At 41.6% G+C, this 24,598-nt stretch overlaps 1 protein-coding gene across 8 annotated transcripts in view; it reads right to left on the bottom strand.

Annotated features, from left to right (window-relative positions):
- The window catches only part of ST18 (ST18 C2H2C-type zinc finger transcription factor), a 220,013-nt gene that overhangs the window by 26,504 nt on the left and 168,911 nt on the right, over window positions 1-24,598 (bottom strand). For all 8 annotated transcript variants that reach the window (XM_056854242.1, XM_056854241.1, XM_056854240.1 and 5 more), the window contains 5 exons: window positions 23,848-23,938; window positions 22,775-22,879; window positions 20,146-20,351; window positions 17,851-18,062; window positions 6,545-6,790 (listed from right to left, as the gene is read on the bottom strand). In XM_056854242.1, coding sequence (XP_056710220.1) covers window positions 6,545-6,790; window positions 17,851-18,062; window positions 20,146-20,351; window positions 22,775-22,879; window positions 23,848-23,938 — 860 coding nt within the window. The remainder of the gene's footprint in view (window positions 1-6,544; window positions 6,791-17,850; window positions 18,063-20,145; window positions 20,352-22,774; window positions 22,880-23,847; window positions 23,939-24,598) is intronic.

Raw genomic sequence — 24,598 nt, 5'->3', positions numbered from 1 at the left:
GGAAGTTGTTATTCCACAGTGTTGTTGTCTTCTCTTTATTGTTGATTTTATCAGTTCACTGACATGAAGGAGGTTTACTTCCTGTCTGAGGGATGTTTCAAACAAAATCTCTTTAAGCACAGAAGGAAAAATACTGTCATATTTGAGGATCATGGATTTTCTGATTATGTTACATATAGCAGTGGGAAATAGACCCATGTGTATTCTTGCCAAGGCTTCTTTCTATGACTTACTGATCATCATTTTGTATTTATAGACATTTATGTATATACCCAAGACTTAGCTACCTTTCCATCCTGCATGTTGAAGAGTTCTGTGTAAGCTTATGTCTTTCAGGTACCATTGGACTTCTGTTTTATTTCATCGTGTGCATTGAACTGTCTTCACAGATCACTGTTGCCAGAGTATATGTAATGGTTAGAGTAGGGCTTGGAAACCCCTGGTTCAAATACCCTCTTAGCCATGAAGCACACTGGGTTACCTTTGGCCAATTACTGTCTGTCAGCCTAACCTACCTCACAGGGCTGTTGTGAGGATAAAATGGAGGAGGGGAGAACCATTTATGCCACCCTCAGCTCCTTGGAGGAAGGATAAAAATGTGATAAACTGTTCATACATCACTCTTCTATGGAGAGCATTCAGAGGCAAATTAACCATCAGCCTCAACAACTTAAAGTCAGGCACACTAGCATCACTGGGTTGCATGCAGGCTGTTAACATAAGCCGAACTAATGCAACAAGCCCTCACAATAGAAGCTTCTATGGCACTAGAGTGAGATGGAAATAGTGGCAGGAATCCAAAGAGCTATTTTAGCAGGTCCAATGTGAGCTTTTCTTACTTGAAGGACTCACCAGATATCCAGATGGGGCTTCAAAGAAACGAATGGAAAATCAGTGATTTCCGAGCATTAAGTTGATACATCCATAACCTTGATGCCAACCCACATGCTTATGAGAATATTAATGTCTATGGGTATACGTAGTGGTCATTTCCCACTAGTGGAAGGGTAATTCTGCTGGGGGAGAAGGGTTTTCTCCCGCAGCACAGCCTCACATCAGCGTTAGAGGCAATCCAGCAGCTGCAACATGGGAAGGGGGTGGCAGGTACATTCTGTTACATGAGCTCTGCTCTGCATGCAGTTGGTTAAATAAACCCTGCAGATAGTTACATTGCCATCCTAAGCAGACTAAGAAGCAAGGTCCCACTGAATTCAGCGTATTAGAAATGCATAATCTGAATCGGAAGAACTGTTTTTAACTTCAGAAGTATTTACCTTCATATAATTAACAGATTGCCCAAATAAATAATAATTGACTTAAGTTAGCACTTAGTCCCATTTTAGTGCAATCCTAAACAGAGTCGTCACCCCCCCCCCCCCCCGTTTAGCTCACTGAAGTCTTAGAAAGGTGTAACTCTGTTTAGGACTGCACTGTTAAGCATCCTGCAATGGCATCTAAAAGGAGAATGTTTTCCTGTGGTTTTATAAGTAAGATAAGCTGATGACGATGTTGAGGGGAAAATCTTCCTTCCATTTGGGAGAATTATGGGTGGGCACAGCTGACTAGTCAAGTGGGTACAGTCAGAGCACCACCACTTTATGGTGGGGCACAAGCTACTTCTAACTTTTTTAACCAGAATTTTCCCTGTTCTTAAAAAAGAAAAGCTCTCATCCTATAAAAAGAAGTCCTGTTATAAAGTTGAATGATTTTTCTACCTGTTTTTTTTTTAAGGTGGAACAGTATACCTGTTGCTCCACCCTGGCTAAAGTCTTATAATTCAGGTTAAGCCAGGACTTTCTCAGATGTAGCAGGATTTGTATTTTTTCAACAAAAGGCTTCCTGTTGCTGCATCAAACACTACTTTTGGAACTCCATCAGATTCTACAGTAGTGTGCAATATTACGTGGGTAGGGAGGGGTGTTTGCTGCTTTGGAATCACAAGTCTAATCCTGCCTCCCTGCCACTACCTGCCCCCACCCCCCCCCCAGCACAAAGAATAGTTCTTTGGATCCTGACCAGTGACTGTATTCCAATGCACATTTAAGGGTCAAAACCAGGAATAAATTCCATTAATATACAGATGGAAGTTTATATTGATTTTTGCAAAGATCAGAACATAATGACACGAATAACAGATAACAGCATCTGGCACTTTTTAACATTTTAAACCCGGAAATCATTGGGGGAACATACAGTTGGACTAAACTGACAACTACAGCTATTTCTTGGCCCTTTGCTTGTAGAGAGAATACAAACCCTTTTCCCCTCTAAATTCAGGGCTTTTTTTCTTTTTAAAAGGGGGTCTTTGGGAAAGTAATTCCACTGTATGTGATGGAGACAAATGTTTTCTAGAAATGACCAGCAAAACAGAAAACAGTTCTGCCTATGAACTAGACAACAACAAAAACTAGAAAGAGAAACAGTAAGTCTTCATTTTAGCTCCTTGACATTCTTACGATTTGTGGAGTCTTTGTTCCTAAGACTCCTGCCCACAGACAATACTATATAAAACAGTGGGGCATAATGTCATAGAGTTCACTCTGCAAAGCAGCCATTTTCTCCAGGGAAACGGAGATCTGTAGTCTGGAGATCATTTATATTTCTGGGAGATCCCCAGATCTCAGCTGGATGTTGGCAACCTTAGCAATTAATATAGTCATCTACAGATGACCAAAGGAAGTAGACCAACCTTTAAAAGGGAGGGTATAACAAAACCTTCATATGCTAATTTACATTCATAGACATAAATTTACACATAAGGTAAAGGTAAATGTTCCCTGTGCAAGCACCGGGTCATTCCTGACCCATGGGATGACGCCACATCCCGAGGTTTCCAAGGCAGACTTTGTTTGAGGGGTGGTTTGCCAGTGCCTTCCCCAGTCATCTTCCCTTTACCCCCAGCAAGCTGGGTACTCATTTCACCGACCTTGGAAGGATGGAAGGCTGAGTCTAGGGCTGTCAATTCGGTTCGGTCCGAACTGAAAATCAACCAAATTTCTCCTGATTCCCCGGCCGGGAGGCACAGATGAGTTTAAATGACAGCCGCGCCTCTCCAGCGGAGCCCGCTGGAGAGGCGCGGCTGTCATTTAAACTCATCTGCCCCTCCCAGCTGGGAGGCTCAGATGAGTTTAAAGGGCAGCCCGCCCCCCTTCAGCGGAGCCCGCTGAAGGGGGGCGGGCTGCCCTTTAAACTGATCTGCGCCTCCCAGCTGGGAGGCTCAGATCAGTTTAAAGGGCCCCCGCGCGCCTTCAGGGAATCCCTGAAGGCGCGCTTCGGCCGAATTTCCCCCCGAACTCCGGATCCCCCCGAATTACCGGGGATCCGAAGCGGGGGAGTTCGGACTTCAGCACGTACCGACCCCACAAGGGTCAAATTCGGCCGAATCCGAACTGTACCGAATTTTTTTTTTTGACAGCCCTAGCTGAGTCAACCTTGAGCCGGCTACGTGAAACCGACTTCCGTCAGGATCGAACTATATACTGTAGCTTAAATACAAGCACAGCTCACTTTAGTGAAAGCTCTGCCTATTATCTATTTTCTAAACTATTGAAGGGGCACTATTCAAGGCCCCTCCTATTCCTTCTTAGAGCTCAGCATCTTTAATTCACCCCAAATAACCCAGTTAGCTTTAGCAGCCCTCTTTCCAGTTGCAGCCTATGGCTGCTCAGGAATCTAGCCTCTACAGTCACTTCAACTGATTTTACCAGACAAAAGCAAAACCTGGACATTCTCAGAATACAGGCCTAAAAAAGAGAGAAGTGGATGGGCTTCAAAAATAGGGTTGCCAGGTCCCTCTTCGCCACCAGCGGGAGATTTTTGGGGCAGAGCCTGAGGAGGGTGGGGTTTGGGGAAGGTAGGGACTTCAATCCCATAGAGTCTAGTTGCCAAAGTGACCATTTTCTCCAGGTGAACTGATCTCTGTTGGCTGGAGATCAGTTGTGATAGCAGGAGATCTCCAGCTAGCACATGGAGATTGGCAACCCTATTCAAAAAGCAGAACTGTCCCCTGAAGAAGAGGAGGTGTGGTGGGGGTCAGCTTTTCTTTTTGTCTCTCATGCTGCCCCAGTAGTTTATCTTCCTTTTCTCTTGGCTGATTTGCTTCAGATAACCTCCTGCTGGCTTTACTAGGGTCATGTTGCTGAACATTTTCAAATAGGATGCTTAAAAGATTAGGCCAGTTTGGTAGTTGCCTGGTGTGGGGAGGCTGATTTTCCACAACAGGTTTGACCAAATCATTAGAGTTAGTACAGTACACATAATAGTTGCTGTGCGGACACCGCAATATCTTGTTCCTCATTGAAGCTGTCTTAACTGAAGCAAGCTATTTAAATGTAGCAGCTCACCAAAGGGATTGATGTTTCTTCCATACTGCCATAGACCATTCCCCAAGTAAACTGTGCACTGGCATGGAGAAAATTCTGATCTGCCTAGTGAGATACTACTGGCCGCAAACCACTTGACATAAGGAGACACCATCACAGGAAGCAATTTAATATGGCTTCCATATGGCAGCCATTTTGTGGGTACCATTCCTAAGTTATAGAAAAAGACACATCTGAACAAACTGTGCTGATTCCTGTTAATTTATCAGAGTGCCACTCAATTGGCATTATAAGAGTCCAAGGCGGATTTTCACCATAATAGCAAGTCCAAATAAACCTCCCCTTTGCCTAGTCCTGGCATCAACGTTCATATAGAAAACATGGCCAAAAAGATAGAGAGAGAAAAAAAGAAAAAAACAAACAAAAGAGAACTGCCAATACTCAGTAAACACATAAATGAAAGGGGTATAACAAAAATCAAGGAAATCACCAGGTTTTAAATTATAATTTAGTACAGTATCTCTTACACATGATGAATTACTTTATGTAAATATTTATGTTATTTATGAGGGGTGGATATGGGCCCACAGCTGCATTTTTGTTTTCTAGTCAATCTCCATTGTAGGCCAAATTGACATGCTATGTTGACATGCATATTGATGTTCTCTGCTAGTATCTTTGTGAGGAACAGAAAGCAGTGAATGGAATGTGACTTTTTTATTATTTCCTTGATTACTTTGGTGACTGAACCTGACGATTGGTTTAGAATCAAACCACACATCACCTTGGCAGATGATGGCAGGGTTTGATGTTGTTAGGAAGCAAGCTGTCCCCCGCCCCTCCCCACAGCACTGTGGTGCATTTGTTCCACCTCCCTGGTTTCCCCTAGCTTTTCTCTGATGTTTCTCAAACCTGCTTTGCTGTGAAATTTTGGGAAAGACCGCAGCAAAGCTAGGATGCCTAATGCCTGGGTGGCAAAGTTTGGATTGTCCCAGCCCCATCCACATAGCGCTTGTTTTCCATTCCACTGGTTTGATGATTTTTTAAACCTAAAATGTAGCTACAATGCCAGATTCTCCCATGTGGATAGTCAAACAAGTATTGAGGCTTCCCAGGGATACTTTCCATTTAAATTTTTACCCTTTACTTTTCTGTCCACCTTAATTATTACCTGTTCTTTGTTGCAAGCTGCTGGTTCTCTTAAGCAGTAAGGAATCAACTTGTTCTTTTAGGTGGGACTACAAGGCTGTTAACAATAGGACATTTGGAGGACATTGGTTCATAGGGTCGCCATGGATCGGAAGTGGTTGACGGCACTTAACACACACACAAGGTTTGCACTTTTAGCCAGCCAAAGCTATTGTTCTATTAAAATTTCTTTTGGATAGTCTTGCCTTAATTGCTTTATTATGATAATAAAAAAATACAAATAATTACAAAAATATGTACAGTGACTTTAGCATGCTACAAAATAAAAAGCAGCATTTAACCCCCTCCAAGCTCATAATTAACCACTTATTCATGATGGCTGCAAGATAACTAGTCGGATAAGAAGAACCAGGAAATAATTATACTGAACACAAATAGAAAAACGGAATCTTTGCTGAAGAGAACAAATTTCTTGGCAAACATGTAGTAGAATCTTACCTGTGGGAAATGGATTTTATGGGGAATAATATATTGTTGTATGGAATCCCCATCTCAATTCTGCTTTCAACTGGATGTGGAAAAAGGATCCTTCAGTAGTACAAAAGGATCATAATAAGGAATCACCCTATACATTACAGCATATAATAGTTTCAGGACTGGAAATGCCCTAGTCGTTAGGTTCCTAAAAATGATTTTTTTAAAATCTTGTATTTTAAATGTTTTTCCAGCTGTCTGCATAGCACCTGGTTCCTGAAATCTCAGTGTTGTTTCTCAAAGCATTGACTGCCCTCTCTAGATTTTGGGAATTTTCATAAAGTTCCAAGCGTATACCTTCCAAAATCCCTCTTTATGGGTAGAAAAAGTAATCACTAACATTTTTTTTACAGCTCTCTTAAGTCCTAGTCCTTAATACATTATATCAAGTTCAGTGCCACTTAAATGAATGGGGTTAACTTCTATAGATATTTTAGGAGAAGCATTCTCTAGCGTTGCTCTGACTAGGCACTGAGAAATAGTCATTCAAGATTAGAGGTATCATTTTGTCCCCATGTACTGACAAAGAGAAAAAATACCTCTTTCTCCTCTTCTTTTCTCTCTTGGGTCTTGCTATAGTTGATGGGCATATCCCAGCCTTCCTTCTCACACAAAGCCTGGTAGAAGGTGGTATTTACCAGAATGCTGCCTGTTTTGAAGGGAGAAGAGGAAGGAGTAGGGACTGTTGCGCTGGAAGTATTTAGATTAGTAACCTTTTCTTGGATTCGGTTCTTTTTCATGCTCAAATCCAGGGTGCCATTTTCATCCACTTCTATATCAGCCCCCTGATATGCAAGAGGAAAGAGAGAAATGTTTAGACAGTGAACAGTTTGCAGTGGCAACATAAGACATCTGAGGCTTTTAAGGGATAAGTGTAAAAGCAAGCTTTTATTTAAATGTATCTAAATCTAAAACCAGATTTTCGATTTACAGTTAATGTTTAATTCTTTGGAAGACTTAAGTGTAACCTCAGTAATGCTCTTTCCATGCTTCTCTGCTTAAACACATTAAACAGAATTTGAATAAGATGCTTCTTAAATGTAAACTATATATACTAAATCTGAGGGTGTTTTTTTTAAAGTTTAGCTTTAAATCTCCTTGATCATTTCACTCTTACAGAGAACTATGATCCCCATGCAAGTAAAAGCATTAATTCAGTGCTTAGTTCATCAACAGTATTATTATAACATCCCACCCTTCCCCCACACCCTAGAAATATTACAACATCTGCAACAGAGGGGGAAGGAAAGAAATACACTAATCAGATATGAGTTTTTTTCCCCATGAGTCTCATACATCAGCATCAATCTCCCTTTATCTGAAATGGGGTTTGAATTAGAAAGCTCTTTTAAAAGGTTTATTGTAAGGGGCAGATTGCGTCTCTGAATCATAGAGCTCCATTGGGAATTACGTGGAGTGGATGGAATGCTCTAGAGGATTCCACTACACTTCTTCACACTGAACCTTATTTTACACTATTACTTATCCTGCAGCAGTAGGATTGCACCCTAACGATATGAGAGCCATACTCTGAGTTGTGTCTGAATATCTTGTACAAGTAATGTTCCTTACTCTGTTGCATTACCATATATAAACATTTGCAGAGAGCAGGTTAAATGCTGTACAAGATCAGCCATGAAAGTTAAAGTTCTGTCCCTGCCATCAAGAAAGCAGTATGAACAGTACATCACTGGCAGCATCTATGGTGAGCTGGAAGAACTGCACCCTTCTGTGGATCTTCTGACCATATTTGTTCAGCAGTCAACACAAGAGGCTTCAGGAGAGGTAAAGACTTACTATGCCCACATTTTCCATAAAGTCTATCTTAGTCACTTTTACTGAGTTTGAGAAAACACTTGGCATACCCAGAGTAACACATACTTTCTTCCTGAAAGGGGAGGCCTGCATAAGTACGTTGGGTTGAAGACATTATTTTTTCTGGTTGTCTACAATCTAAGGATGAGTAAGCTTCCCTGGCCTTGATTTGGAATGGGCTCATCCACAGTAACCTCCATTTGAATGGAGCAGGATAAGGGAAATAAGCATAAATCATCTCTTCTCTCTTGCCTGAGGTCTTCCAGGATTGGAGCAAGAGCTTGTGCAAGAGTGGGAAATGACGCTTCCAACCCATTCTCACTCTCTGCAAGCCCCTTGTGCCATATCTCAGTTTATTCCTCAGTTTATTCCTCTATGTCATGTTAAGACATGGTTATTTCAGAGAATATTTTGGACCATAGAGAGTTAATTGCCCTATGGCATTATTGTGTCCCCTTAAGTATAATTTTATTGCTGAAGGTTGATGTTTGCATAATGAAGATGGAAAGGTATAAACATTTTAAATAAATCTGTTATCTCAGTGGTTGCCCTCAGTGGTTGATTATAAATGCCAAGTATGATTTCACTTGCAAGAATGGTAGCCACGTAGCAAAGGTAATCCTGTTAGCTGCATGCAAAAGGAATCCTGTTAACAGCAACAATCCTGGGAAAAAATTACACCAATTAATAAGGCTAGTCTATGGAACCAGTGGCATGAAATGGTGTGCCATGGTGACTGTGGTGGCTCTTCTGTTCCAGTGGTCCCTGGTTTTCTCAGCCATTCCACCTTTTCCCTTCTCCACCAGACCTCCTGTCATCCTGCTGGCTTCCCTCCCTCCTGCTGTAATCAGGGAAATTCCTTGAGGAGTGCCACTTCACCCTGATGCTTAAACATGTGGTTATACTTGCTGAAGATATCTGAGTCCCACAAGTTACAGCTGGGGAAGAGGGCAGAGGACAAGAGTGACTGCTGGGCTAGAGAAAAAGCTGTTTAAAAATGCAAAACCTTCCCCCCCCCCATGCTGCCCCAAACCTTACTGGGGTGAATCAGACCACTAGCCCATCAAAATCAGTATTGTCTACTGAGACTGGCGCTGGCTGTCCAGTTCTTTGGTGGAGATTCTTCACATCTCCTACAACTTGATCCTTTTAACTGGATATGCTGGGAACTGACAGCACAATCCTAAGGGGGATGTACTTACAGCAGGTTCGGGGACGGCCTGCCCCATTGAGTCACACGAGGCTGCACCATGGTTTTTGCAGGTGCATTTTTGTGCCTGCAAAAGGGGGTGTTCCTGGGCTGAAAGGGCTTAGGGAGTTGTGCTAGAAAAACGCTGCAGTGACAGCTGCCCTAGCACCCAAGCAAGGCACTGCTGCACCACTCTTTGGAGCCAGTGTAATTAGTACCGATGTAGGGGTCACACTGGCTCCAAAGGCCTTTTGTTACCCCTTGAGGATTGCTCTTCCCATCAGGGAACTTCTGTGTGCCAAGCAGATGCTCTACCACTGAGCCACGGCCCCTCCCTGATTGATCTGTATGTTTTTGTATCATAATGAGCCTAGGAACACCACTTTCTTAATTTCTTTTTAAAAGTTGAAAACAATCAGGCCAACTGTTGGTGTGCAAGTTAGAAATGGTTGCATTCACTCCTCTTGCATGAAAGAGTTCACATTTTGAATCCTATGGCTTAAAAAGAGAGATGCTTTATTATATTTATGGGAAGTAAATACACTTCTAATATGTTCATACTAAGATGCTTTGGTTGTATCTTTCTGCCCCTTTTTAGTAAATAGTTTAATCTCCTGTGATAGTTTTAAGCCCTGAATTTGACAGTATGGCTTATCCTGGATAATAACTTAGTAACCGAACATCTTATGCCATCTGTATAATATCAAATACATTTTATACCAGCATTAGTAAACCTTACTTACAAAAATCCAAGATATTAACTGTATCAGTGCCAGCTGAACTTGACTGTGTTGCCATGATTACCCGTGTGTGTTTCTGGCTTCATTGTTGATGTACAAGTACAGCCATGAAAAAAGAGCTACACGTAATCAAGTTTAATGACCACCGTAAAATAAAATGCTAAATATTGTAGTTGCTGACATTTTTCATAATAATAAAAAAAAACCTTGGGTTAAGTCTGCCTGACCAACATTCACATAAAATGCCAGACCTCTGTGACAGATGGCTTAGGAGAAGATGCAATGTGATGGGGTTGCAGTAGTTTTATATTGCAGAGCCCATAAATAGTGCTGATTCTCTGTCACTGACAAAATATCAGCTACTCAGAAGGCAGAGACGACAGCAACAAATTCCACAAAAACAGTCAGAGTCTTCTCAAATTAAATCACAGATCCAAACATGTCAGGAAACGCATCTGACAGCTGAGAACCCAGCCTTATTTAGCTGCATCAAAAAGATGCTTGGTTGGAGGACAATATATGTTTGCTAGTGTGAGTATGAAGGTATTGGCTAGGGTATCTTCTGATTTGCACAGAAATTTGGTTGGTGAGCATACACCTAATTCTGACCGGAAAATACCCAGGCTGTGAATTTGTAGCAGTGTACAGATGGGATTTAAGTGAGCTCACAGATGCACACAAAAATCAAATGTAATCATGGAAAAATAGCCCCTTGTGCTCACAGGAGGATGGATCCCATGTTTACAGCATGGCTTTTTATTCAGGCCAGTATAAAACTGCTGTAACTTTTGCTGCCGTTGCAGCAAATGCCAAAAGGAAACCTATTTCAGAATTCTATTTTTTTTTCTTGGCTATTTTCCTTCTACCTACCTCAACAGTTCTCTCCTTCTCATTATCCCAACATTTTCAATACCTAAAATTTCAAGATAGGATGGTCCACGTGCAGTAGGACCAGTAAAGCTGCTATACTTACCCTGGTCAATGTAGCAAAAAACAACAATAACAACACAAAAAGAGCCCTGCCAAAGTAGACCAAATGGGTTTACCTAAGCCAATGTCCTGTTTGTATCAGTGGCCAGCCAGATGTTTCTGAAAAGTCCATAAGCAGTGCATGATGGAACTAATGGTAATGGTGGATTTTTCACTCTGTTCTTGTCATAGACTGACTATTATCCAGTGAGATTTAGACTCACCAGACATTCAGATCCTCCACAAGGGTGGGAGGACAATTAGGAGGTTCCACCCCAGAAGGATGATGGACCAGAGGTGTTCCTGGTGTCTCTAAAGGATTTTCTAGTCAGCAAGTTTGGCATCTTGGCATAGATGGCTCAAGCTAGCCCAATCTCAACAGATCTTGGAAGTTAAGCAGGGTCAGCCCAGGTTAGTATTTTCATGGCCATTACTAAAAGGAACGCTCAAAATAAAAAGGGTTATACTTTTTGCGATGCACCAGATGATGAGTGATGGGTGAAGCATGGTATAATGTATTTTTTCTCTTTTTTCTTTTGTATTTTAATATGCTGACAAATGTATTTTAACTTGTCCATTTTAGGATATTTTATTCAACTTTCTATCACTTCAGTGATAGATACATAGATATATATATACCTGAACTGTTTTGTAATTTTATGCTGGCCATTGGCCGTAACAAATAAACAACAATAAACAACAGCATGGGAGACCACCAAAGAATTTCAGGGTTGCTATGCAGAGGAAGGCAGTGGCAAACCACATTTGAAAACTGTATGGACTCATCATAAGTCAGCTATGACTTGATGGCTCTTTACATAAACACACAAGGTTGGCACTTCTGTTGCAGCCCTGGTTGATCTGTGGAATAGGGAGAGGGCATGGGCTGTGGACATGATTTCCCCTCACCACTGGCTCTTTTTCCATGAATTCCAGAATGCCTCTTGGTTTACTGAGGATCTTTGGATGGTGAAATGATTGGGCAGATAGAGCACAAGTGGAGAAAAACTCGAAGCAAATACAATCAAACACCAGTGAAAGCACATTATTGTGCCTACTCTGTGGTAGTGATGGCAGTGCAGTGAGTTCACTTTCTACTGTTGCATCTGCACAATGCTATCTGGTGGAGCTTTTCTTGGTTGTGGAAGGTCATTTAACTTAAGCACCAGGGGATGTTGACCCAGTGTGCTGCTGCTGTAAAAAAGGCAAATTCCATGCTGGCCATAATTAGACGAGGAATAGAGAATAAAACTGCTGATATCATACTGCCCTTGTACAAATCTATGGTGAGACCACACTTGGAATACTGTGTACAGTTCTGGTCACCACACCTAAAAAAGGATATTACAGAGCTTGAGAAGGTGCAGAAAAGAGCAACCAGAATGATTAAGGGACTAGAGCAACTGTCCTATGGGGAGCGGTTAGGACGCTTAGGGCTGTTTAGCTTGGAAAGAAGACGGCTGAGGGGAGACATGATAGAGGTCTATAAAATTATGCATGGTTTGGAGAGAGTGGACAGGGAGAAGTTTTTCTCCCTCTCCCATAATACTAGAACACGGGGTCATCTGCTAAAGCTGGAGGGCGAGAGATTCAAAGCAGATAAAAGGAAGTATTTTTTCACACAACACATAGTTAAATTGTGGAACTCCCTGCCCCAGGATGTGGTGATGGCTGCCAGCTTGGCGGGCTTTAAGAGGGGAATGGACATATTCATGGAGGAGAGGGGTATTCATGGCTGTTAGTTAGAATGGATACTAGTCATGCTGCATACCTGTTCTCTCTAGTATCAGAGGAGCATGCCTATTATTTTGGGTGCGGTGGAACACAGGAAGGATGGTGCTGCTGCACTCGTCTTGTTAGTGGCTTCCTAGAGGCACCTGGTTGGCCACTGTGTGAACAGACTGCTGGACTTGATGGGCCTTGGTCTGATCCAGCAGGGCCTTTCTTATGTTCTTATGTTAAAACATACAAGCTTGCTGTAATTAATTTGAATGCATTTTGCCGATAAAATTGCTTGTATCCACCATGATTTAGGCACCACAGTTAGACTGTTTCAATCTCAGGATGTTATTGGAACATATTCTGGTCTTAGTTGTATGACATTCAGTCGGTAAGGCCTGATGAAGTGGACAAGGTCTTTTGAGCGTCTGTCCCACCACATCCAGTTGGCCCTTGCTCCTCATTGGTTAAGAGTATCATACCAGACTGGGTTGATTGACTGGTTCTGGGTTATAATAATTGCCTCTTTGCATTAGGGTGTAGTTTCAACTGCTTGGAAAGAGGCTGTTGTGATACTCCTTCAGAGGAAGGCATCCCTGGATCCAAATGACCTAAACAACTATTGCTCAGTGGCTAATATTCCATTCTTGGGCAAGGTGCTTGAGTGAGTGGTAGCTACACAGCTTCAGGTGGTTTTGGAAGAGATGGATTAGCTAGACCTATTTCAATTTAGATTCTGGCTTTGGGACAATGGCCTTGGTCACCCTGACCTTTGGTGGGAGAATAACAAGGGCTGGTTCACCAACTATGGCTGTTCCTCTAAAGGTGTGATCTGGCTGCAGTGAATCATACAGTGATCACATCCAAGTTAGATTACTGTAATGTGCTCTAAGAGGGGCTACCTTTGAAAGGTGTTGATTCAGCTTGTGTAGCAGTAAGCCTCAGCATGTATTACTTAATCTTGTTTTATAACTTTTAATGATTCTATCATACATTAAAATGGGTATGGGACAGTTTGTTCAAAAGTTTTGTTTACTTCTGAATTACTTGTTACAGATTTATTCATCAACTTCACCATTACTGATACTCAAATCTAGCGAGTTGCCATAGATGCATTTCGCCTACTTATCCCCAACAACAACAGAAGCAGCATGTTTAGAACTTGACGAATTTCAAGCAAGTGCCTTTTATTTTTCTGTTTTGTTTTCTTTCAAGGCACAGTATGCATATGCCGTTTTGTCTAAACATGTGGGGGGGAAGAAACCACCCAAACATTAAACAGAATAGTTGGCAAGAGGAAATGAAGAGGATAAAGATAGACTGCACTGCCTGTGTCTACCTCTTTGAGTGGCAGCAGCAACATAAGCCACAGAAAAAGGGAAATCTGTGATATGGTGATACAATACATAGCAAGAACTAGAGCTACAGTGGATTCTTTGAGTCTGATCAGCTCCTGCAGTATTTTGTTAACAATGAGTGCAAAGGGTATTGGATTAAAAAATGTAAAGGTAAAGGTCCCCTGTGCAAGCACCGGGTCATTCCTGACCCATGGGGTGATATCACATCCCAAAATTTACTAGGCAGACTTTGTTTTACGAGGTGGTTTGCCAGTGCCTTCCCCAGTCATCTTCCCTTTACCCCCAGCAAGCTGGGTACTCATTTTACTGACCTCGGAAGGATGGAAGGCTGAGTCAACCTTGAGCCGGCTACCTGAAACCAACTTCCGTCGGGATCGAACTCAGGTCGTGATCAGAGCTTGGACTACAGTACTGCAGCTTACCACTCTGCGCCATGGGGCTCATTTTGTTAACAATGAGCGCAAAGGGTATTGGATTAGACTACACATAAGGAGTAGGTTAAGAAGCTTCCATTGAAGCGCTTCTTTTGGAGTAATCTGTCAGCGCTATCCTAAAGACGGTTTCCTGGGAGTAAGCCACACTCAGTAGAATTGAGTAGGATTCTAAAAAGACCTGCTTCCAATTGCTCCGTGTATCTTTCAGGACATTTCTAAATCTCAGTGGTCCAGAATGACCATGTTCCAGGTGGTTTGGGGAGAAATGGCTTTGAAATCCAACTTCACTCACCCAAACACATCAGGATTGACAGTACTGTAAATTATTGAGGGGAAAATTTAACATGCAGCGGGGGTGTAAATAAATGAGGACTATTTGCGATTTGACTTATTTTAGATCAAATAATCCCAGTTAATTTCAAGAGATGTTTATAATCACATATGCTAGATCAATACCATGCATCATTTCTCTGGCTTTGCTTGATGCCACTATCATTTCTGGTAAATATATTTCTGATAGTTTTGTACTGTACTGCTTTAATGAAACCGAAGGGGTCAAGCTAAATACTATTAAAATATCAACAACTATATCTGTTTTATTATTATGATCCACAATTGTGTTAAAAACACAGGGCCTACAATGTAGACTAACTAAAAACAATAAACATTAACATACAACACATTCACAGTTGATGTATTTCTATACAATGACCAAACTAAGACCAGGCGTGTTTCGGCCTTATATAGGTCTTCCTCACTGTGACTGCTTTAAATCATTTTTTTAACCATTTCATTTCATGGTTGTTCATATTTATTGTTTATGGTTGTTCATATTTCTTGCTATGGAGAGGTGTACGAATTTAATACAACCAATCAATAGTTTATGTTGAATCCTCTTCCTTTCAGTCTGAAACCGGTGAATGCAGAAAGCTTTCATAGTACATGGTGGGGAGGGGGAGCTCCTATAAAACAAACATCTAGTTTTTAGTCAAAGTTGGGGCATCATTTTTCATTCTAGTGCTTGAAAGTGTAATAAACATTTTGATACTTTAACATAAAGGAACCAATGCCCTCTTCAAAAGTGCATGGATCCAATCAGGAAATACAATAGAAACATTAGACAATATAAAGACAACAGCAAATTTTGCCCTCATCCCTAATGTTGAATTTTGAAAGCTGGTGAGGATAATTATAATTACTTCTCCATCCATCCATCCTCAACACCCAGCTAATATTTTATTACATGATGGTTAACAGAATGGATAACATCAAATGAGAGGAAATACTATTTGGCATGCCAAAGGGAGGCCTATTAAACTACACCAATTATTCTGTTTGCTTGTTTTAACTAGAGTTGGGGTGGGCTGCAGGAGGTAGGGTCTAGGTTTTGTTCATTGTGTTTTTACTTCATCCTGTGGTTAAAAACCAGGGTCCAATCCATCAAGAACTTTTACAGTACAAACAATACTAAAATGTGTGGAACTGAACAGACCACTGTTATACATGTGGTCCACATAGAAGATTTATAAATATTCCCATGTAGTAGTAAGTAGTAGAAGTAGTAGTAGGAGTAACATAGCCATAGCAGCAGCAGTAGTAAATAATAATATAGTGATAAAGGGGGGAATTAATTCCAAATAAATATGTTGTACAACGCCATATTAAAAATAAGCAAAAACTCAGACATATTTGAAGACAGTTTTTGCCACTAAAAAATGTTCAGTGTAGGGGACTAATAAAGAAATCACAGAGAAATGATAACATCAAAATAAAACCAAACAAATTTGTAATATCTGATTCAGCCTGCATTTTCAAGTCGTGATAATTTGTTTTATTTTAGGTACATGCATCCAGAGAATATAGCCTTATATTTTTCCTGTTTAAAACCCCCATTTCCTAAAAGAGATCACTGTCCAATTCAAATAAAAAGAATGTGCGTGATTTTGGCTACTACATCTTTTTGAGCCTTGCTTGCCTTGGCTCTGGCCAGACACTAATTCTAATTCTTCTGTCAGATATTCTGTACCACTGGGTTGTCATCATGCCCTGCTGGAAGTTTGGCAAAAGTGAAGGCTGGCAGAGAATGAGGCATGAAGACTATTTTTTGGAAAAAAAATTATTTCAGGATGCAACCTACTTCTGCCTCCCACTATATGCCCCAAATGCCACCAGGAGTTATTACGACTCCCTTCCCCTATTTGGCAAACACAAAACAGGTGTACAGCTGAAAAATCTTATGTGTGGTCCCTTTATTGCCTTTCTTTGGCAAGAAAGGTCTGTTTCTAAGGTCAGCCAAAGGTAGGGGAAGCAATTTAATACAGCCTTTGGCATCAGCCTCCTTTTCAACGCTAGGGGAAAAAAAAAACCCTCTGCCATAGCCCTGCACTAGAAAATTTCTCTGGCCAATGTCATGAATAAAGCTGTGGACCCATAGAAAACCGACAACGAACCCATGATCCTTAAAAGGGAGTTCTCTGGATTGCTGGGCTATGAATTCCAGGCTGTTGCCATCATTGGCTTCAAGAACCTGGCTGTAACAACAGCAGTTACAAAAGGCAAAATAGAAGATTCTGCTTTGCTGAACAGGCTTGGAATATCCAATTTGATATTTCACAGGTGATTACAAAGTGGGGGCTTTCTGTCAAGAATAGCAGACAGTTATATGGAACAGGAGTCCCACTGAAGGAACCTATCTTCAGCCAGGATGACCGGGAGTCACCTAATGTAGTTGAAGGAGCGCTGCTGCATCACACAGTGCTGCATCACACAGTGTCAAGCAAATACATATGTGTCTCAGACAACACACTCAAGTACAATGCCACATGTGTTGTTACAGAACAGCTTTCTTTAATACATTTCCACCACCTTCCATTTTCCTCCAGGGTACCCACCATAGCTTTGTATGAAACTTGAACACCACCACGTTCTCTTGTCTGCTGGTATTCTTGGCACCAATACAAACAATATCCAGTGGTAACCACACTGGACGCAATTTTCCAGTTTGCAAAGCAGTACGGTCAGAGGTATTTTACATCCTATGAAGTCAGGTTTTGTAATACGAAGACATCTTTTGCAGGTCTTAATCAACAATGAAACAGGCTTGCTGTTAAATTAGGAGTAGTTAACTAGATAAACTGCCAGATACACACATGATGTCTACCTCCCCGTCACAGATCACATACTTTAACCATCAACTCCTTGATAATCAGTGAAATTGTCAGCAACAAAATCTTAGTATTTGGATCTGTCATATTTATTCATAGTACCAGTCTCATAAACGATCACTTATACTTTGCAATAAGCTAAAAGAGGCCTTTTTGTACAGATTCTGTTCCAGTGTAGACATTCAACAGTTACTGGATTTAGATTTCCCCCCTTTTTTTCCTCCCCCATACTTTGACACCAATTATAGAGACTGTTCACACCGCTTTGCCTTTCTCTTCTGTTTCTTTTCCTCCAAAATTATTCCTGTCTTTTCAAAAGAACGTGCAGAAAGGAAGGAGGTGCTGGTTTGAGGTGGAAAAGGGAGGGAAAGAACTGCATGCAATTGCTCACATGAAAGACAGTTTATTCGCACAGTTCAGTAGCTAGTACACCCTCCAGGTTCTTGGACTAGCCTACCTTGGCAGACAGACTCTGTGGTTTGTTGGAGAGGATCTCTGCTGCTTCCCTGCAGTGGGTGGAAAGGTTCAGGATTGCAGCAGCTGCTGCTATGTGGGTGTCTTCACTACATTGACCGTAGCCATAAGAGTTGGCATGACGAGGGCTCTGTGTGTGGGCGCTAGCACAAGGCACCCGATTAGAAAATTTCCCTGGATTTGAAAAATGCTTTGCTGTTAAAGAGAGATTTGATTAGAATAGCTCGTATGCAACCATCCCTCTATTAAATATATTGGATTTACAGATTCATCATTCCATACAATAAAATGTGTCAAGAATAAACTAAAGAAAGCCTATTCTTGACTAGAAACTTACTGTTTAAAAGCTTAAAACTGAACAAAAACAGCATTTTGCCATTGGAATCTGATAGTCAGGTACTAACATCCATTTTCAGTGATACATTTTCAGCTGAAGACAAAATTATGGATGTTTTCTTTACTATGGCTTTATTCCTTACACAGGACCTTCTTTATACTTATGCTTAAATTCAATGATAGATTAATAAACAATGAAGAGGATTTGGCCCGCATAAGATGTTTGGAAATAGATTTGTGAACTTTACGAACATAAACACAATGAGTTACAGCAAACTCCAATTTATATGGAAATATATAGAAAATCCAACAAAATTGGACCATGGCTTTAGCTATGATCATAGCTTTAGCTATGATGCCAGGTCATAACCAAATACCGTTTGCCTCACATTCACAGCAATGCCTTTATTCTTGGCAGTAAATAAACCTGACTCTTAGCAGTTACATTTTAAAAAGTCTATTACAGACACATGAAAAAATCATATTCACAAGGAAAATTAATATAAAACATTTCTTAAGGGTTATTTTAAACTGAAAACAAAGAACTAAGGTAATCAGCTCAATGAGTTACAGGTAATTATTGTTTGATATAGAAATGTTATTTAAGGCAGAGTTTAAAAATAGCAATTCATGAACTCTGACGTTAAACACTGCTGGGCTCATCAAATGGTTGTTTTTCTGCATTTTTGCTAACCTTTGCTACAGATGTCTTTTTGCTTTTATTGATTTGAATATGATAATTAATATTAGTAAATTCTTCCTATGCTTTCATTTTTTTTATTTTAGCCACCAAAGATTATATGTTTATTAATTTTTTGCTGAATTCCAAGCAAGCACTCATTTTTCCTCCCTGGTCCCCTTGCACTATATGTTCTTCTTCCAAACTATGTCTTTAAATTGCCATTAAAAAACAACAATCGCTAGTTTGGAGACAAAGTGCAAGAACAATTTAAAGAGAGCAGCTGATTAAAAACACTCCCTGAACTCGAGCAGCATGTTCCCATTAAATGCTTGTATACCTAATTGCCAGTGCCTTCTGACCTCATATAAGTCCAAAGAGAGAACTTACAAGCATAACCCTCTGGATATGAACAAATGTGCATATCTTTCTGGATAGCAGCCATTATTTAGAATTTCCACATGACACTGCTTAACATTCACTGAATTCAGAATCATGCAGATGAACACGAGAAGCTGTCTTATACTGAATCAGACCCTTGGTCCATCAAAGTCAGTATTGTCTGCTCAGACCGGCAGCGGCTCTCCAGGGTCTCAGGTGGAGGTCTTTCACATCACCTACTTGCCTAGTCCCTTTTAACTGGAGATGCCGGGGATTGAACCTGGGATCTTCTTCATGCCAAGAAGATGCTCTATGGTGTCCCCGCAGCCATGGGCAGTAATGGCACAGGGGCTCTAACACAATCATCATAGCAACATTTCAGCCCTGGCACTGTGGTGGTTATCCCATGTTACACAATGTTCCCAGATGCCAAGTGCAATCCCTAGCAATGCCTTGCTAATTAATGAGCCTCTCCAGGATGGGTCATCACCCTAACAAAGTTAAACCATTTAGCATCCTGATTTAGTGGGACTTTTTTCATCCAAGAACCACATATTTTGCACTGGGAGGACAAGTTCGGTGTTGCCACTTTTGTTATAGGGATGCCTTTTGAAATAAAAACACACCTACCCACCAATCTAGTGAAGACCTTATAGATCACCTGTACTGGGTACACTGATTCTTGATGTGTATATGTTTACGGTATGTGTGATCGTTTCAATGTACATGTGGAATCTTAAACTCAATCCTCTAAACTTGCACAAGACACTCTTTATCTGCTGGCCACAACAACACGTGCTCTGTTCTTATGGTTTATCAGTATTGTTTAGTTGTGCTATTCACAAAAAAAATGAAACTGAATTGCATCTATCTTTCACTTACACTCAAAGAATTGTATGGGTTTTTGTCCTTGAACAGTTGGCACCATCGTGCGTTTGCCAAAGACTTGGGCATCAAAGCTGGCATAGTCAAATGGTGCTTTCCCGCACTTCTCTTTCTCTCTCATAAGAGTGGCTCTGGGGGAAGGACTTGGTTGGGCAGATCTGCAGCTGTACTGAGATAACTCAAGCTGCTTCATTAAGTTTGTCCTGCAGATACAAAGAAGAAGACAAAATAATGAGACCTACTGACATAAGAGACCGAAGGTCAAACTAAGTGGGATGCTGGAATGGATCCCCACCATATTTTATATTGCTAAATAGCAGCTGTGGCAGCTCCTGATCCAAACGGGGGGCTGTGGGGGGGTGTTTGTGGGGTTAACTTTCCCATCCAAAAGCTACTCTTTTCTACTTGGAGGAAAATATGCAGGAAACATGCATGCTTCCCCCACTGAGGCAAGAAGCAGTTCATGGGAGCACTGGCATTTGGGGAAACAGCAAAGGGAAAGAAATAACCCCTCTACCTCCATGCAATGGCCTGATCCAAATTGGGGGAAGCACAGATGTAATTTAATAATAAAAACTCACTGGAGATCCATTCATAGATCTTCCAGCATCTTCTCTGGTTTGACTCTAACCCACATTTAGAACCTAGAACTCAGAAAACACTAAGGGCACTTTCACACAGCCCAAATAATGCACTTTTAATCCACTTTCAGCGCACCTTAACGATCATTTGCAAGTGGATTTTGCCCGTTCACACAGTAAAATCCACCTTCAAAGTAGATTGAAAGTGCATTATTTGGGCTGTGTGAAAGTGCCCTAAGACTAAGCAACAGTTAAAGCAGTTTAAAGATTTGTTGGGCCAACAAACACTCAAATGTAACTCTCTTTTCTTTCTTCAATGGGGGGGGGGGCAAATTCCCCATGGCCCCATGGCTGCATCTGCAAAGGCTTTAAAACATTGTTTTTGATCATGAGTCCTAAACTGGCTTATCTTATTTGCTTTGTTTTGCACATGTGTTCTTATAGTGCCGCTTGCGAACTGAGATACAGGTAAGCAGCAGCCCTAGCCGGATTCACAATTATATTTACCAACAGCTCAAGTCCATTCCAGCAGCCATCTTGAGGCCAACTGAGGGGCTGAAGAAATCATCTTCCAGGCTGCCGCAAACAGTGGCAACCCGTTAGGGTCTTCCTTGAACCGACGAACGCCAAGCATATAGATCCAAAAGTAGCCCGTATGCTTGAAATCTGTCTCATTTTTAAGGGAATGAGCTGCCAGCTGCCAATGTGCTGCCAGCTGCCAATGTGGAGCAATGGGGGGAGGGGAATTCCTGTCCTTATTTGTCAGCTGTGGGAGTAGGGTTGCCAGCCTCCAGGTATTAGAAAGAGATCTCCTGCTATTACAACTGATCTCCAGCCGATAGAGATCAGTTCACCTGGAGAAAATGGCCACTTTGGCAACTGGACTCTATAGCAATGAAGTCCCTCCCCAAATCCCACCCTCCTCAGGCCCCACCCCAAAAATGTCCCACTGGTGGTGAAGAGGGACCTGGCAACCCTATGTGGGAGACAATAGTGAATGTGGGGGAAGGGCCTCAGTCACAGCACTCTGCAAGCACCTGCTTGTCTGGCTAGCTGTCTGCTCTTGGTGTGCATTTGGGGTCACTCTCCTCAGTGGGAGCTGCTGACCAGTCAGCCACTGCACACTTGCATGGTATTGACTACAGTGCTGCCTGCCTCTGCCACTGCCTTCTGCCAGTTACAGGGAAGGGTGAAAATTCCCTTTTCCCCTCTATTGCTAGGGTTGCCAACCTCCAGGTGGTGGCTGGAGATCTCCCACTATTACAGCTGATCTCCCGGTGACAGCGATCAGTTCACCTGGAGAAAATGGCCGCTTTGGAAGGCGGGCTCTATGGCAATATACTCCATTGATGTCCCTCCCCTACTCAAACCCCACCCTCCTCAGGATCCACCCCCAAAATCTCCAGGTATTCCCAACCCGGAGCTGGCAACCCTACTTGAGAGCTGTGCTGCCCACCTCCATTGAAGCCAGCAGCCTGGTCCTCTTCTTACCTCCTCCGCTTGGGGCTTAAGCCCTGGGGAATGGATGCCACCCCTAATTTTTGGAAGGGTGGTGTGGGCTTGCTGCTGAGTACATGGGAGGTGCCCCCAACCCCAGATATACGCGGTGCTGAGCTCCCTGTATATGTGGATGTACTATCTGAAAAGGCTGTAGTTGATTAGGCGGATTCACTGCCACAAAGGCTAGCCCCACCCTTTTGGCTAATGGTATGCAAAACAGCCTGTTATAGCAGTTGATTCACAAAGCTAGTTTGTAATTCAATCCATGTGGAAAGATAAAGCCGTCTGCACAGACTGAAAAAAGTCCAAACAGTAGCTGTGTGAATTGGCACTGCGGTCTATTTACTCAGTGACCATGATGCTGAATCCAGAACATGTCTGAGCTGTCTCTGTCTTTTACAGGACATTATGGAATTAATTCTCTTGATTTTTGTAAAGTTCATTCGGCATGATTGAATATTTCAAGGCATTACAAACTAAAACGTCAGTTACAAATTCATTTTCACTCACATATTTGTGCTATATAAGTTATCAGTATTTCTTACCTGTGAGCTTCATCGTGGCACTGCCCTGCTTTAGGAGAGTCAAGTTGATTTTTTTCCTGAGACATTGCCATTTTTTCAGCTGCAGCAATTGGACAACCAGAAAGACTGTTTAAAAAAGATTTGCCACATATGATTAATTGATAATGTAGATATATATTTTCCCTATCAAACTATTAGTACTGCTTTATTTCATTTGAAACCAGCAATGTACTCTCACTCTTCTTACAATGTTATATAGGTTTCAGACAAGCCAGGCCCTTCTCACCCATCCTACTGGTGGAAATCCATCCATGTTTCTTTCCATAGCTATCCCAGGCATTCACAACCAGTTGAGGCCATTTCTCCCACAGCTCCCTCCACATCTTCTTGTGACCCCTTATCCAGTTAGTCTACTTTTATTTGTTTGCTTCAGTTATACCCCACCTTTCTCCCCAATGGGGACCCAAAGTGACACATATAATCATCATCTTCTCCATTTTATCCCCACAGCAAGCCTGTGAGGTAACTTAGGCTGAGAGATAGTGACTAGCCCAATGCCACCTAGCAAGTTTCTATGGCACAGTGGGGATTTGAACCGGGGTGTCCCAGATCCTAGTCTGGCACTCTAACAACTACAGTGCATTGGCTCTTTTACTCTTGGGCTTCCTTTCATGCCTTACTCTCAGGGACTCTGGACTTCTCATTAGCTTTTTCTCATTGTCACTGACTCAGTGATCTTTGCTTGTTGCATCCCTGTGACTTCACATACAGTTAAGGTAAAACAAAATGAAAACTGAAATGATATATGAACGTACAATTTAAGCACTTCTATGTTTCAGTGGGTAACAGAACCATATGCCCAACTCTCATGTTGAAATCACTGGGTGTGAAACATGCTTCATATTGGTGGGATTGTGTTCTAAATGAATTAATTCTTGTTGAATAGAGTATACCATTTATTTGGGTGCAAGGAAGGTTTCCTTGTGGTAGCAAAGTGTTATATGCTGCCATTGTTTTACCTCCGGTACTGAGTGACTGATGAAAAGGAAATTCTTCACGCTTTAAATAAACGAGACCAGAGTATGTAGGATTACCTTCTGTGAGTATTGCGGTTGCTGTTGACATGTCCTCTTCCTGTACATCCAGGAGTAGGACACTTCAGAACATTTTCATGCATGGCAAGGACTGAATAAAAAGAAGAAAAGAATGGTATAAATACCTACCCAACATTCATCAGCTAAACTGAGGCTATCGTGCTTTGGTCACATTATGAGAAGACAAAACTCACTGGAAAAGACAATAACACTAGGAAAAGTTGAAGGCAGCAGGAAAAGAGGAAGACCAGAGTTGAGATGGATTGATTCAGTCAAGGAAGCAACAGCCCTCAGTCTGGAAGACCTGAGCAAGGCTATTTATGATAGGGGCGGGCTGCCCTAAGTCAGAAGCCACTTGACGGCACACAACACATACATAATTCCTGGTTTCAAATAGTTTTATTGTTGTTGTTAGAAAAAATATGTTTGTTCACACTATCAAGATTAAGAAGTTTTTTAAATCTTGTGATCTTAAGGTGTTATTTGGGGGAAAAGAGAAACGTTGAGCTTGCCAGTTTTGCTAGTTCACTGCCAAACCTCTTTAATCTCTGATTAACCTCTGATTCACTCATCCAACATGTAAACAAATCAGAATCCAACAAGAACTCAGAAGATTTTGTCCCTGGATGACCATTGTACACAACCATCCCACTAGCATGAGTGCACTCGAGCAGTAATTTCAGGAGTAAACTACATTTCTATCTGTCCTGCAAATACAATGGAGAGTAAACGACTGTTGTTCACTTTAGTA

The sequence above is a fragment of the Euleptes europaea genome, chromosome 8 (assembly GCF_029931775.1).
Source record: "Euleptes europaea isolate rEulEur1 chromosome 8, rEulEur1.hap1, whole genome shotgun sequence".
Taxonomy (NCBI): domain Eukaryota; kingdom Metazoa; phylum Chordata; class Lepidosauria; order Squamata; family Sphaerodactylidae; genus Euleptes; species Euleptes europaea.
Note: the sequence above shows the minus strand (reverse complement) of the source record. Positions and strands in the feature narration are given on the sequence as shown.